Raw genomic sequence first — 17,092 nt, forward strand, 5'->3', positions numbered from 1 at the left:
CCTTGGGACAGAAGAGCCACCACTGCTAGCAAAACCCCACCCTAGCTCTGGGGATAAAAGGCAGGGGGTGGAGATGAATAGGTATGGCAGACAACTATTCATCTCCCTGCTAGTCAGCCACTGATAGCCTGCACTTCTGAATCCTTTCTGTAAATTATCAGAATTCTTCTTTGAATCTGCAGCGCCTTCTGAGTGTGTGTGCGTGCGCGCGTGCCTGCCTGCCTGCTGCTGGAAGAAAGCGAGCACACCAGTGGTTGGATTCATACATTTTTACTACCGGTTATGTAAACCTGCAATTCATGTACTGGGAGGGACCAAGGTATGACCCAGAATCTTCCATCTGATAAGCTATGTTGTGCTATGAGTCATGACACTACAGGTTCCACCTTTGACTTGGTTGTTTTGGTGATTATAGATTCCAGGGCTGGTTGCAACTTAGAAAAATTGTGCTGCCTTTTACACATGGCATCTCTGATAGAGAGTATGCAAAAAAACTGTTATTCTATTCTATTCTATATCATGACTATATATTAACACATAGTTTTTTTGAAAATTAATTGTTGATTATACTCCAGCCCTATGTTGATTTTATTTCTTGGAATTCAAGAAATCAAAATGCCTTGGGGTTTTGTTTTTTAATTTGATTGTTCCTCTTCAGTAGACCTCATCATATTTTCTGGCAACAGGTTCCAAAGTCTTGCTGTGAGTTGAAAGAGAAAGAGAAAAGGGATACTTTTCTTTTGCCTGTCTTCTACTATGTAGTTTAAAATAGAATAGAATAGAATTCTTTATTGGCCAAGTGTGATTAGACACACAAGGAATGTCTCTTAAGTGCATATGCTCTCAGTGTACATAAAAAACCAAGATACATTCATCAAGAATCATAAGGCACAACACTTAATGATAGTCATGGTTACAAATAATCAATCAGCAAACAATATCAATATCAATATAAATCGTAAGGATACAAGCAACAAAGTTACAATCCTGCAGTCATAAGTTGGAGGAGATGGGTGATAGGAACAATGAGAAGACTAATAGTAATAGGAATGCAGCTTTAGTGAATACTTTGACAGTGGTGAGGGTATTATTTGTTTAGTAGAGTGATGGCGTTTGGGAAAAAGCTGTTCTTGTGTCTAGTAGTTCTAGTGTGCAATGCTCTACAGCGTCGTTTTGAGAGTAGGAGTTGAAACAATTTACGTCCAGGATGTGTGGGGTCTGTAAATATTTTCACAGCCCTCTTTTTGACTCGTGCAGTGTACAGGTCCTCAATGGAAGGCAGGTTGGCAGTAACTGTTTTTTCTGCAGTTCTGATTATCCTCTGAAGTCTGTGTCTGTCTTGCTGGGTTACAGAACCAAATCAGACAGTTATAGAGGTGCAGATGACAGACTCAATAATTTCTCTGTAGAACTGTATCAGCAGCAGTTTGAGCTTCCTGAGTTGGTGCAGAAAGAATATTCTTTGTTGTGCTTTTTTAATGATGTTTTTTTGATGTTAGGTGTTCATTTTAGGTCTTGAGAGATGATAGAACCTAGAAATTTGAAGGTATCTACTGTGTTGTCTAGTATTGTAAGAGGTGGTAGTATGAGTAAAGTCTACCACCATTTCTACTGTTTTGAGTGTGTTTAGCTCCAAATTGTTACGGTCGCACCATGAGGCTAGTTGTTCAACCTCCCATCTGTATGCAGTTTCATTGTTGTCTCGAATGAGACCAATCACTGTTGTATCATCTGCAAACTTCAGTAGTTTAGCAGATGGATTGTTTGAGATGCAGTCATTGGTATAGAGAGAGAAGTGGAAAGAGCACACAACCCTGGGGGGGCTTATGTGCTAATTGTACAGGCATCTGATGTGATTTTGCCTAGCTTCACCTGCTGCTTCCTGTCTGTTAGGAAGCTTGTAATCCACTTACAAGTGTGTTCAGGTACCGCTAGCTGATTTAGTTTAGTTAGAAGAATGTCCGGTATGATGATATTGAATGCTGAACTAAAGTCTACAAGGAGTATCCTTGCGTAGGTCTTTGGAGATTCAAGATGTTATAGGATGTAATGCAGAGCCATACTAACAGCATCATCTGTCAATCTATTTGCTTAGTATGCACATTGCAGGGGGTCTAATAGCGGATCCATGATAGTTTTCAAGTGGGACATCGCTAGCCTTTCAAAAGTTTTCAAATTACAGATGTTAGAATAACTGGTCTGTAGTCATTCAGTTCATTGATGGAGGGCTTCTTCGGCACTGGGATGATAGTGAAGCATTTGAAGCAAGAGGAAACATGGCACATCTCTAGTGATTTGTTGAAGATTTGGGTGAAGATGGGGGGCCAATAGGTCAGCACAGACTTCTAAGCAAGAAGGAGTTCTCTTGTCTGGGCCTGGTGCTTTTCCTGGCCTCTGTCTGTGATCAGGTGTTGTGAACCCAATGGGATGGGGTCAGTTGTAGGAGGTTTAGCTGTTGTTGGTGTGTCTGGGGTGGGGGTTGTGGAGATAGGTGGCTGTAGTTTCAATTAGATGAAAGGCTCAAGTTTATGAGAATGAGAGGTACATTTTCACTTCTACCTGGCCTGTACTAAGCATTATTTAATGATCATCATGTTGTGGATATACCACGTCAAGGGCTTATGCACTCTGTCTCCTTCTTTGTCAGATCTTACATATTTGTAAAATCTGATTGTAAAAAATGCATATTAATTGCTATTAGCCATAGCTGTGTTATAAATAAAACTTTCTTCACAAATAAAACTAGTAGAAGTTGGACTAGGCTAGGGAGATTCCTCTCTACTATATTAAAGAGACAAGATAAAAGGCACTTCACAAAACAAATCAGTTCTATCCTGTGGAATACCTTGGAAATAATTAGCATTGATAAAATCACCATTAGTCAATTGTAAAAGATAGTTGTCTACAAATAATAGTTTACATCCTGAGATGTAAATACCATCAAACAACATCCCAGATTCTTGAGAAGGGCTTCATAGATGGATAAAAATGCCAGATCGAATCTAAACTTCTGGCTGATTATGTGACCAACTGTAATCAGACAAAGTATAGCATTTATTAGAGGCTGCTTTCTGAACAATATTATTTGCTACCTGGTATACTTCCTTAATTTTTGTTTTAGATGCATTTCAATTATTGAGTTTCTTATACCACAAAAGGTGCCCTTATAGTTTTTAAAATGTGTAAATTAAAAGTTTAATTTTACATTCCCTTCTGCCTCTTCCATTCAGCCAAGCCTTTTTTAAAGACTGGTTTTGAGGATCAGAGTATCCTGTGGTTGTGATAACAGCAAACTTCTTGCCTTGGGGGCAAGATTAATGGCCCATTAAGATTAACCGAGCAGGGCATTTTTGCTGAACTCAAAAGAAGAATGCAAGAGAAAGAACAGAAATGGACTAAATCCTCCTGGAACTTTCTCCTCTGGTCTACAGGTTTTCATCAAACAAAGCACTGAGATCAAGGAAGTCTAAACCACCTTTGACCTGGTACCTCTTTGTATCTGGAATAGCTGTCCAGAGCATTGGTCTGCAAAGTCAACAAGCTTCTGTCCACCCTGTCAGGGAATTTTGAAGCAATCAGTCCTTCTCAAAAATAAATTTTGGATCAAGATTGAAGAACTATGAGCAAGTGTAAATTTGGACATGGGATTAATATCATGTACCTGCACAGATTTCTAACTGTATAATATTTTGCACATGCACTGTTTCCCTTTGGCCGTACGCCACTTCCACTTCAATGAGGTTTTTGTACATACATTGAATATTTCTTATCAATGCTTCATTTCTTATTCCACTGCGTATTGTAGTGGTGCTTATGGGTAATCACAAATATGCGACATATACATAAATTAGAAATGCTTCTTATGGTGTAAATAATTACAAATGACCAGATGGGAAGCACTGTTTCATAAATTACACATGTATTCACATGCTAAAATGTGAAAGTATATTTCATTTGCATTTGAATGACCTTTTTAACATTTTAAAATAACTTAAAATGTGGGGGAAATTCAAGGAAGCATTATGAGTTCTTATCTTATAGCACATTTTTATCCTCTGTTCTCTATGCTTTGTCACACAATGGGTGGTTACTCCTGTAATAGCCTTCCTATTTGCTTTTTCTTCCTTGTGTCAGCCACTCTTTTCACATTCCAACCACACCTAATCTCAGGCCTCTTTGACCTATAGTTTCTGAGCTGAAGACTTTTATTTTCAGCTGTAGAAGGACAGGAGATAAGCACAAATGTGAGAGTCGAAAACTACTCAGAACGAAAAGGCATCTTCATGGCTTGTTTTCTTAGATCATTCAAAAAAAAACTGGTTGTACTGTCCTGAGAATTGGTCGACATGCAAAGAAGTCAAGAGGCTCCAGGGCAGTCAGGGTATAAACAGGAGACCAGAGGAATTACTGAGATCAAGCTGGTAGTAATAGGAGATGGAGGTTGTGGGAAAACATGTATGCTCATGGTCTTTGCAAAAGGAGAATTCCCTAAGGTAAGTTTCTTTTAACCATAATATCAATCTCACCTATTGCCAGATCTTTCCTTTTTTCAAGATCTTTCCTACTCAAGACAAACTATTCAAATATAGTTTCTATAGAATAGATCCTATCAAGCCTCTGGTGCTATTTTTCTTTCATTTGAAATTTACCCATGTTTTAAATTCTCATAGCAGATATACTAGAAACTTTCTTCTTCTTTTATCATGGAAGCATAACTGAAGCATTGTGGAAGCAAATCTTTCTGGAGTTTTTCGGTAGATACAGACTCTAAACAAGTGTACTAATAATACTACTAATCTGTTTACTTAACTATAGAACTTTCTAATTGCCGTGATATACTAAGAACAGCAAAACCAGGTTTGGATAGAACATGAAATATTTGACTGAAAACATTCTGAAATAAAATTATTTTGACAAGTACAAACAGATTTGGTTATTGTAGAAAGAAAATAGAAAGAAAATCAATCAAGTTGTCTTTATTTTATTTAAGAATGGACTTGGAACCCTTGGGCAAATAGAATAACCTGTAATATTTAGATTAGATAAATATCTTAAAGTTAGATACTGTGTTGGTTATATCAAAGAAATAAGAATCTTGTGACACTTTAACATTAAGTTCACTCGTTACAATATAAAGTTTTATGGAGTAAAATCTATTTCATTAGGCTCATTGACATATACGTTACACGTATATGTGATGAGAAAATGGTAAGCACTTAGTCCATATTTTCTTACAAATATTATCTGACTCTGAGACACAATGGCTTCCAGTCGTCAGAAACAGGTTGAAGTGGCTCTCTCTGGCACCTAGTTTTACCCACCCCAAAGAAAACAGGGGCAGGAGGATGTCCAGCAACACTATACTTAAAAACATGTCCAGCTTTACAACTGATGGCTCTTTTTATTGCACATCCAGGTTCCTACTTTTCACCTGTTAAAAACTGACCAAAGCCAATGCTTTCTAGCTTTGGCAATTAGGAGCCAATTTCTTCTTGTTTCACATATCATTACTTCTCAAAGGGCAAAACTATAGAGCAAGTGAAGCCTCGCAGAAGCACTTTAAAGCCGTGGCTTCATATTTAGTGAACAGAGGCGAGGGATACTAATAAAGGTCAATATTTGTAGCTCAGGGTTGACATGAAAGGTCATTGGTGCTCTCTGAGTTTGCTTGTTTTCTTGCAGATGTTTCATTACCCAAACTAGGTAACATCATTGGTGCTATTAAGGAGTATTGTTTGCTGTCAGTTTATATTCTAGTGGCTTCCCTGTTAGTGTTGAGGAAGAGGATCTTAGAAATTCTTTGAGTGGACTGTATGCTTTTGGCTTCTTTGACAGTTTCTTGATTTGGGTATTGTTTATTTGATTGTTGGTCTGATGCTAATGCTGATCTTGGTGCTGGTTGATGGTAGAAAGGTGCTTGGGTGTTTTTGTTCCTTTTTGGGCTAGGTGATGGTCTCTTTTGCATAATCTATATATGTTGTTAACAATGTGCCTACTGATGGCTGATATGCCAGAGTGCCAGGCTTCTAGAAATTCCCTGGTGTTTTTGAACTTGGCTTAGTCTAGGATGGTCACATTTTCTCAATTGAAACCATGGTTAAATCTGTCTATGTGTTGTGAAATTAAAGAATTTTCATCATGTCTTCTGATTGCTAGTTGGTGTCCGCGGATGCGTTCTGCCAGTCTTCTGCCTATTTGTCCTACATAGTGGTTGTTGCAGTCCTTTACATTGCACATTGTAGATGTCTCATGTTTTTTTTTCTTTTGGGGTTGTTGAGTCTTTTGGTCTGCTTAGGGTGTTTTAAAAGGCTTTAGTTGGCTTGTGTGCTATGCTGATTCCATGTGGATGTAGTAGTCTGTTGGTGGTTTCTGAGATATTCTTGATATATAGCAGTGCAATTCTTTTTAGGGTTTGTCTTGGTTGTGTTGGGTTGTGTTGGGTGGTCAGGGACGTTTTGATAAAGTTGTGTGGATATCCATTTTTGTTGGAATGCATTGAATAGATGCTCTATTTCTTTTTCAGCTGTTCCGGGTTGCTGCTGGTCTTGTCTAAATAAAATTCTTATGCATCTTGTGGGAGGTTGGGTTGTTGCTTTGGTAGTGGAGCAACTGATTAGTATGGATGGTTTTTCTGTATATTTGCATTTCTAGTTTGCCATTGTGGTCTCTGCTGATCTAGATGTCCAGGAAGAGTCTAATTGTTGGTTTTCTTCTCTAGTAAACTGGATTCCTTTAAAAATGTTATTGATGGTTCTGTGGATGTCTCTAATCCTTTTTTATTATGGTGAAGGTCCCCTCTAGGGGGAGTGATGCACTCATGGGGGGGGAGGGCGTGCAGTGCCTTATTTCAGAACCTGCTAGCAAGATGGAATAACTTGGAAGTCAGATTTGACCCATAGGACTGAATTCAATATCCTTGGCATTAATAGATGTACATTATCATTCAATTAGCTATTAGCAATACAATTTTTGAAAATTATAAACTATCAATATTAAATTATATAGCCTGCATCAATGAAATAGTTTATTACAGAGGTGGTGAGTGACAGTTTCATATTAGAGTCTCCCTTGAAAATTATTTGTTTAAAAATAACTACCAAAAAATTAGGTCTCCAATAGAAGAGAATATATGTTGGTCAAGGTGGAATTGTGAAGTCCTTGATGCACTCTGAGCTTGGTTGTTTGCTTGTACTGATGATGTTATCTAGTTGGGTAATGAAACATCTGCAAGCAAACAATCAAGTTCAGAGAACACTAAGGACTCCACAAATCAGCATGTATAAGCTGAAAGGATCCTATCTTGGTTACTTTTACCTATATGTTGCATTAACAACTGAATCATTTTTATTGCAAAAATAAGTCAATGTGGGTTGGTGAAATGTGGCAGAGATAGAAAAGAAGGAAAAGCAAAGAAATGACTTCCCTATAGTTTTGTGAAATGAAAGAATATCTGAAAATATCTGCCTCTATATCCCTGAGGATTTTGCTTTACCAAATGTAACCTAGAGTCAGATGAAGGTTAGCTCCAGATTTTTCATATTAATTCAGCAGAAGTGGATAATATGCTTTCTCCCTCAAGGATTGAGCTTGTCTAGTGGCAGGGAAACCATGGCTGAGAAAATAGCTGGGATATGGACCACTTAAAGGTGCCCCTATAGGCACCCTCCCAGAGTGAGATTTTAATCAGGTTGGGCCAACTGAGAAGGGGCCTTTTCATTGTTGCCTGTACTCAAAGTTCCTTGCTATGCATTTATTACCTTTTTAATATAGGAAAATACGCTTTTATTTCTCCAGACTTTCTAATGCTAATTTTCTCATCACACTCCAATGGAGCTTTTTAATTTATCTGTTTTTGTTAGCTACTGGCTGTTTAAATTAGTAAAGATATTGTTTTGGTAGATGTGTTGTGTATTTGTTAGCTGTTTGGTGGGTTTGTTTTCTGATGCTGTTAATTAATTCTAGAATTTTTTTGAGAGAGAGGTTAGATATCGTTCTTCAAAATGTTCTGAAGACTTTGTAGGAAAAGATTTGTTTGGAAAAGCAGCCTACATATTCTTAAACAAATAATCTGAAAGGAAATAGATGCTGTGGAAGAAAAAGCTCTGCAGGGATGGTATCAGATCAACCAATCCAGTAGTGGGTTTCGGTTCCCGTTGCAACTGGTACGCTGCAACGGGAGCCTGGCGTACATCATGGACACACGCGCTGCACACGCATGCGCACACACCGCCTGTGATGCTCCAGCTCCTCGGCGGAGCGTCACACAGGTGCTGTACGCTGCACATGCGTGCGCAGATGGCCTGTTTCCTTCAAATACAGGTAAGGAACGAGGGCGGGCAGGTGGGCCCTCCAAAGCACCGTTCCGGTACAGTGGCTGCTGCTTCTGGCAGGCACCGGTACATGCCTACCAGGGCATACCGCCTGCAACCCACCAGTGAACCAATCCTTCAAGAGATGTTCAGTTAAGCAAAAATGTAACTTTCTTCATCATCTTCTTCTAGATTTATGTGCCAACAGTTTTTGAGAAATATTTTGCTCCCCTTCGCATCAGTGACAAGCAAGTCCATATCAGTCTTTGGGACACAGCAGGTAAGGCCTAGGCAGCCAAAACAGCAGCATTATTCTACAGACAGATACATTCACAAAATAAAATTCTTTCCAGTGAGATTGTGTTAGTCGAGGAATGAACAAGCTTTTGCCTGCATAGAGGCCATCTTCCAGAAGGAAGTTCAGTGCAGCTGCAGTTTGCCAACAATTTTGGGCTATTGATGGAACACCAGCTAGTCAGACAAAATTATTTGCTTGAAAAAAAGCAATCTAAAACATAGCAAGGTGGGGGTGATTAAATGAATTTAATTTAAAGATTTGTTGGAAGAAATATCCCACAGAGTTATCTTTCAGTACTGAATTAGCTTATTTTAACATAGAACTATATTCAAATATAGTTGCTCTCTTTAGCAAGTATGTAAAACACATCACAATCTTTGATCCACATATGGACCAAAGATTGGATCCACAATAGGAAGCCCATAAGCAAAAAGCTTTCTGCTCTTTTGGGGAAGGGAGTATACCCTGATCTCTTTATGCCTCACAATGTTTTGCCAAGAGGGAAAAGTATAAAACTTGTGATGATGTACCATACAATGAACACTTTGCTTTATCAAAGCTGGAATCCCTCAGATGTACTGGGCTTCACTTCCTACATGCTGATTAGGGATGATGAGTGAGCTTAACACATCTGTCGAGACAGACTGCCCTGAAGTTCCTCTGCATGGGTGAAACTGTTGTGGCCTGCCAGCATCCAGCAGAGCTGGCAGCAGATTCAGGCAGTGAGGAGGTTGGGGAGGAGCATGGGCCAGTCCTGGAATCTGGGGAAGGCTCTGATGAGGGCTCTGTGATGGAGGCAGAGAGGGGGCCAGAGCCATATGCCAGTTATCAGCTGCCTTCAGAGTCAGACATCAGTGAGGCAGATGAACAGCTGGAGCCTGTTCCCAGTGTATGCATACACAGAGTTGCCAGACGAAGCGAACAGCTAAAGAACAGGGGTTGACGTGGGAGTAAGGCCAGAGGAGGACGATGAATGGCCCCTCCCAGAGGAAATAAAAGAGGAGAGAAAGAGGAGTGGAGTTTGCAGGCGACAATTAGTTTGCTTAATTGGTTCGTGATTCCCCGAGACTCCTTGCCAAGTTTTGCAGTTATCGGCTTGTCAGCTGTCCAAGCCAGATAAGCAGTGGTGGGATTCAGGCAGTTCGCACCACTTCGGGAGAACCAGTTGTTAACTTTCTGAGCAGTTTTGTGAACTGGTTGTTGGAAGAAATCATTAGGGCAGAGAACCGGTTGTTAAATTATTTGAATCCCATTACTGTGACTGTAAATCATCCCTTGAAAGACTTTGCTGGATGTGAATGAACAGAATTCACAGTAAATTAATAAAAGGGGTTTTGTCAGAACATGGAGTTTGCTTTATGCTCTTGGAAAGCCTAGCTGAGAACAGAACCAAACATTTTGGCTCTTACAAATAAGGTAGGTCAGGATATCCTGTAATCTTCCCTTCCACGGTCACTTCATAACAAGCAAGTCACATGCATTACATTTTACAACACATGTTACAGTCTTGGTTGCCCCCCCTTCCCCTGCTGCCCTGTCTATTGACAGGACTGAGATCTCACTGCAGAAGTTGTATTTCAGAAGCAGACAAGTATACTCCTGTAACAAAAAGCCCCTTTCAATGCTTCCTTTCATTAAAATATATAAAAATAAACAAAGGTGGAGAAGGAGCAAATGTCAAAAACTCCCTTACGGAGAATCTCAGACAATCTCCCAAGAGTTCAAAGGGGTCATTTCTAGAACCTTGAAATTTCCCTAGAATATCAGTCCAAAGACACAGGATGCTATTTTCTAGAGATGAAAGAAATACTTTCAACAGAGCTGAAAGAACAGTATTTCTTTCATCTCTAGAAAAAATACCTACCACTTCCACACCTTGAATCCTGCAGATTATGTTGCAGAGAGAGAGAGAAAAAGACTGCACAGTACGTTAGCAGTTGCAATTGTGTTTCTCCTAGATTAGAGAAGAAATAAGAGAAAGAGTGGCTTTTCTGCCAGCTTTGAATTTCTAAAAAAGAAATCAAAATAAAGGCCTTGTATAGGTAGACTGTCAGCTAGGGTTTTCTCCCAGCAGTCAACTCAAGCATGAACACATACTCACATGATCATGTACGATTTGATAGCTTATTAGTAACCTTGACTCACTGTGTTATATTCTTTGATTCTTGATGAATGTATTTTTATTCTCCTTAAGTACATTGAGGGCATATGCACCAAAAACAAATTCCTTGTGTGTCCAATCACACTTGGCCAATAAAGAATTCTACTCTAGTCTAGTCTAGTCTAATCTAGTCTAGTCTAATCATTTGAAGATAACAGGAGGCCAGTTCATCTCCTGATTGTTTCCTCTCTTTCTCCCAATGCTCCTATGCACAAATGAAGCACATTGGGAATGCTAAGAATGAGTATATATGTTCTTTACAGGTCCCTGAAAATGAACTATTAAAACAATCACAATATTTTATACATTTAACCAGAAGCAAACTCCAATGAATGCACTGAGAAGACAATACATATTAGACTGTACTATTTAATTTATTATTTTTTACCCTGCCTTTATTATTTTTATAAATGGTGGCAAGGGTACCTAATACTCTTTCCTCCTCATGTTTTCCCCATAGTAACAACTGTGTGAGATGGGTTGGGCTGAGGGAGGGTGACTGGCCCAAAGTCATCCAGCTTGGTTTTTATGTACTTTAAATTACTTATGGGTTATATATAAGATAGACCACCTTATATATTAATATGGCTATTGGTGGCTCTTATGGAAAGTGAAATGCGCTAAGAGACTGGGAGGAAGCTCTTGAATAAACACTTGTGCATACAGTATATTGTAAATGATGCTTATATATATATTGGTCAATGCAAATATATGTTACATTATTCCATACAGGACAGGAAGATTATGACAGACTCCGCCCTCTCTCCTATAATGGGGCCCATGCAATTATCATATGCTATGATGTCACCAATCCCATCAGCTTCAACAACATCCTCACAAAGGTAACAAGGCCAATAGTACCTCAACATAATATGTGAACTCAATGAAAATCGCTTGCCTTGGCATCTATTGAAAAGGTGTGATATCTTACACTAAATAAAAGTCAAATTGTTATACCAGAAAAAGTTGCAGCTCTTTCAAGGACACCCATGCAGCTTTTGAGTTTGCTTCCTTTTCTTCCATTTCACTCCATTTTGACCTGCATAATCATTTTATTTTAATCCATCATCTGGTTTTATCACATGCCTAAAGTATTAAGTCTTTGCTTGCTGAATGCTGGAACAGACCAGCTTTATTTGGTCCAGAATTCAGACTGATTAGTTATTCTTGCAATCCATGGTACTGTTGACAACCATCTCCAAATCCAGAATCTGAAAGTGTCTGTTTTCTTTCTTTTGTTCTTTCTCTGTGTCCAGCTTTCACAGCTGTATGTTCTCACTGAAAGGTCATTGATGAAAACAAATTCCTTGAGTGAAAACTCATTCATTCTAGATATTCATCTTTTATAGAAGGCATTTTACTAGTTTTCAGAGATGTAGTAAAAAGAATAATAAAGCTGGTTCTATATACCTGAAAACTGTCTACCTTTGATATATTTTAACTCCATCTATCTCTCATTTTAGTGGTATCCTGAAGCAAACCATTTCTGCAAAGGGATTCCAATTTTGCTTGTTGGTTGCAAAACTGACCTAAGGAAGGACAAAGTTCTAGTAAGGAAGTTACATCAAAACCAACTGGAACCCATCACATACCAGAAGGTAGTACAATCAGACACCCACTGTTCTCTCTCTGTGTGTGTGTTATCATGTTGCGCTATCCAATTGCAAGCTTTACCTCCCAAAAACATAATACATGAGGTGACTTTCTGCCAACATTCAGTCTCATCAAAGCTAACAAAAGATGTTGATAATAGCATGGCTGAACAATCCTTCAGAAATAATAAAGAAATAATAAGGAACATACATTTGGAATGTATGAAAGTACAAAAGAACATGTCTACAACTCCTTAAGGCTGCTGCTTCTTTTCCCTTGACTGCATGTTATGCTATCTACAGCTGCCATGTGATCCCCGGAAACGATGCAGCTACTTCAAAGAATTGTAGATTTATGGCCCTCCGTGCTTGGAAGCACATTTTCAGAACCAAATCTAAAGCACTTTCCGAATATTCAGCCAAATCCCATCACGTTGGGCTTGATATCTGGAAATTACATAGACAAATGGTTACCATTTCATCCTCACCTTGAAATACCATCTGTGCTTTGTTGTAGCTCAGCATTGTAAATATGTTGCCCTTTACTGGTTCTACCCATTCCTTAAATCAGGAACGAGCAGCAGTTGTTGAATTCCAACTCTCATTACCTGTGAGCAGAATGGCCAGTGGTACAAGATGATAGGGTTGCAATCCAAGGGCTAGAAAGCGACAAATGCTCTATCCTGCCCTAATTTTAAGAAGATAAGTCAATGTTGTTCTATTTTCCCCCTTCTCATCTTCTTTTTGTTGTAGGGAGAGGCTTTGGCGCGGAATCTCCATGCAGTTGCATACTTTGAGTGTTCAGCACTGTATCATGAAAATATTACTGACATATTCACAGAGGCTTCAAGAGCAGCTTTGAGTAGGATGAAGAAAGAACAGCAGAGGCAAAGGCTCAAAAGGACATGTCTCCTTACCTAAACATCCTTTGAGTGACTCAAAATTTTTTTGCAAAATTTCCTACCTACCCAGAGAGATGAAATCTCTTAGAATAAGTTGTGCAAAAAATAAATAAAAAATAAAGATGTTGGGAGACTTCCCCAACAGAGATGGACCAATATGCAAATACATAGATCAAGATTGCATAGATAGAATATCAAGCTTCCTGGATCTAGCGGTTCAATATTCCAGCTGCTGTACAGCAGTTCACCTTCAATAGTAAAGAAGATCAGAAGATCATTCTGATATTTAAATCAAAATGGAATACTGTCAATGATAATGTAGAAAACTCATCATATATTCTAATATTGATTACTGTAGGCCTACACCATGTAATATTGACAATGCCTATTGCTACATATCAGAGTTCAATAGTACTCTATTATTTTGCTAAGATTGAAAAAAACAGTATTTATTAAGTACCTGGCAATTCACTGTAGTGATTAGTTTCAGAAAATAAACATATTTTTTCAGTGTTAGACGTGTTCAAGTTGTTTGCCCATAATGTCTTACTTGTTGCTGTTATTTGTCATCCACATTACGCTTACTCAAAAAGTGTTTCCTAAGAAGCTGCAATAATAGATACGAATTGCTCAAAGTAGTTCTAATGCATGTCTGAAATATTATTTAGGGTGACTCCTAAAAGCATTATTACTATTATTCCAATGTTTCCTTCAATAGCACACAAGGGAAAATTCTAAACCCATCTACTTTGGATGATATGAATAGAAAAGTTAGAAGAAACTCTTACAGGAATCCATCAAAGTAAAGAACAATGGCATTATCCTGCAGCTAGAAATTATGCTGAAGGCATTTATATTGGATCTTCATTTCCACATATTGAATATATATAGTTAAGATGTTCTAATGACATTTACAGAAGTGGTATATTGATTATCCTATCAATATATATATATATATATATATATATATATATATATATATATATATATATATATATATATATATATATATATATATATAATTATGATTTCATATTCACAACAGTTACAATACAGACTGGCTTATTAATCTTATTTGGCCATTAAGTGTTGTATGTGTGATGGCTCAATCTTTTACAGATAAAGCAATTTGCTAGAAATAGGTAATTTTACCCACATTTGTAAATTGGATGGCCGCCCAAAATGCTATTTGTATGTATTGTTGTTGTTAGAGCGGCGTTGTAGTCTAGTGGAAAAACACTCGCCTCCCACTCAGAAAGAATTCAATCCTAGATAGTGGCAGATGTTTTTCTCCTAGGGCGCAAAGAAAAAATATATGCTGCAAACTCCATGCCAGGAAGAGCATCTGGCCAGTAAACGCTCAGCTCCATCCAGTTGCCCGGACCCTACCCCAGATTAGGGGATTAGGAGATTAGGGGATTACAAGATCGTTAAAAAAGGGAGTTGTTGTTGTTGTTTAGTTAAAGTTACCCATGACTAAAGAAGATATGATGGAAACTAGATTTGCTTTTTGTAAAGAAAAGAACAGCAAATGCAATCACAGACTACATCTGATAATCTAGGAACAAAGCCAGGAGGAGGAGCCCACCCAGCCTGCAAACGTGGTTCTTCAAGTTGAGTACTTTTCCATCCCAGCTGCACACCTAATCCTGCGGCAACGGGGTGTACAGTACATCATGTTAGAAGTCTGCTTTATTCCTGTGACTTTTAAATATGCTGCTTATTTTTTTAAAAAAGATGTTGAAACGTTTTTTTAAAAGCCTTGAAACCCATGATTTAAAATTATCTAGCTGCACCTTTGTCCAGCGTTTTCAAATTAATTAGTCTTAAATTAGTCTTTAAGATACAATAAACTCTCAGAGAAAGCCAGTTTTGGATGTGCCTGAATGTGTTATTTATTCATAGACGTGTATTAACAAAGAGAAAGGAAGTATTGTGTTGCATATATAATTCAATTTGTCTACAGGCCATTAGATTAGGGAAGACTGCCATAGGACAATGTCATAACTCATCACCACATGTCAAGATTTATTTTCTATACAAAACTAGAAATAACACAAATTGTATTTTTCAGCGCCAGGACCACTCCTACCAACTAGCACTAAGAATGCCAAAAACCTGTAATTTCTATCTATTCAGTTATTGAAGAGGAAAATTGAGGTGTTGTGGGGAATTAGAAAAAATTCACAGAGAAAGAGGGAATCCCACCATTTGCTTAACAAATATTTCATTGCTAGGAGAAAAACTGTGACACAGTGGAGGGCTCATTCTGAGCTTTGGCTGAATTATAGAGTTTTTCCAATATGATGTATCATAAAACATGTAAAACAACAACAATAATTGGAAAGAAGGTGTGAAGGATTCCAGCCAAGAAACCCTATTTCCAAAATAGCCTGCTTCCTATCTTCTCCTTAACCTTTCTCAGGACTTACACAAGTTTTTCTTCCAATTAACTCTGCAAATCTTAAAGTCCCAGAACATTTTAGCTTTTCCATTTTCTATTACTTTGCCTATTTTACGGTCCTAACACTTTTTGTTTGCAGGCAAACACTATTGCTTACAGGTATTCAAACATGTTGTTATTACAGTACTTTGTGAAGCTGTTGTTTGTAATCAGTCTTTGCAATTTGCTTGCAGCAGCTAAGTAGGTGGCCCATTGTTTCTTCAGCTTCCTTATTATTTACATTTATGATGACAGTTCAATGGACTCTGGATAACATCTAGGTATGTAATTAAAACAATTAAAAATATAAACAACATGGTAGTCCAGACTAAAAACAACCATAACAATAAAACATGACTGGGGAGGAGCCACGCGTCGCTGCGCTACCACGGGTTTTCTGGTTACTCCAGATGACCCGTTGAATCCTGATCGTTTGGACGGTCCATTGGACCCAAGCTGTCCCGAAGAGACAGTGGGAGGTAAGGGGAAATTCCGGGGGACCCAGAGACACTCGCAAAGTCTCTGGAAACCCTGGTGAAACCCCTTTTTGCCTGCGGTCAGGAGCCAGCCCCCGGGCTGCCAAAGCGGCTGACGGCTCCGTGAAGCAAGAGCAGGAGAGAGAGAAAGCATGCCGTGGTTTGGTGAGAGTACTTGAAGAAAGTTTTTCTTTTTTGCTTAAATTATACAGAGGACACCCTTAATTTGGAAGATTAAAGGAAATAGAAAATAACCGAAGACTTAGCGGCGGGTTTGAATAGAGCTAATTGAAACCATTTGGGCTTTTTGTTCTTCCCTTTTTATTTACTGGAAACCAGACGGGACTTTCATTACTGTTGTTACAATTGCGGTTGAAGCTCTCTTTATTTTTAACTCCCCCTTCCTTATTTTTTCTTTTTTTTTAAAGCGACTTTATCAGAGCCTTTTTTCTTATATACCTTTTAATGCCTGAAAGATTTTTTTTTCTCTTTGTGCTGAGCTTAACTTTCTCTTTTAGGCAGCGCTTCGAGGGGCTAGGGACTGGATACATTTTAACACTGTTACTTTAACACTGCCATCTAGCGGACTTTGAAACATTGTTGCCAATTCCTACAGCTGGGATTATTTTGAGAAAAAGACATTTATTCAAGGTCAGGACCTGATAAGAAGCAAGGAACACAGATGTTTATTGCAGGCTGTTCCTTGTGGAGCTGTAAGGTCTGGAAACTTATCTTGGAAGACTTATAAGAGAAAACTGGAGTGACTTTGGAAATTACATCAAGTGTTTATACTATTCTCCTGGGGATGTGATGACTTTTTCCCTTTTCTAGTTGGTGCGTGTGTTGTTTGTTTCTTTCTTTTTTTTTTCTGAAGTCCTGGAGCCTGGAAGCGCTGAACAATTTTTTCCCTC

General features: G+C 38.4%; 1 protein-coding gene across 1 annotated transcript; it reads left to right on the forward strand.

Moving 5' to 3' along the window:
* The first annotated feature begins 4,180 nt into the window (after positions 1–4,180).
* Positions 4,181–13,482, forward strand: RHOD (ras homolog family member D). The gene is made up of 5 exons (XM_081934980.1): positions 4,181–4,493; positions 8,502–8,589; positions 11,501–11,610; positions 12,232–12,366; positions 13,114–13,482. The coding sequence occupies exons 1-5, from the start codon at positions 4,347–4,349 to the stop codon at positions 13,279–13,281; spliced, it is 648 nt and encodes a 215-aa protein (XP_081791106.1). The 5' UTR covers positions 4,181–4,346; the 3' UTR covers positions 13,282–13,482.
* Positions 13,483–17,092: the final 3,610 nt, after the last annotated feature.

This window comes from Natrix helvetica (genome assembly GCF_964273705.1).
Source record: "Natrix helvetica genome assembly, chromosome: 1".
In the NCBI taxonomy this organism is placed as follows: domain Eukaryota; kingdom Metazoa; phylum Chordata; class Lepidosauria; order Squamata; family Natricidae; genus Natrix; species Natrix helvetica.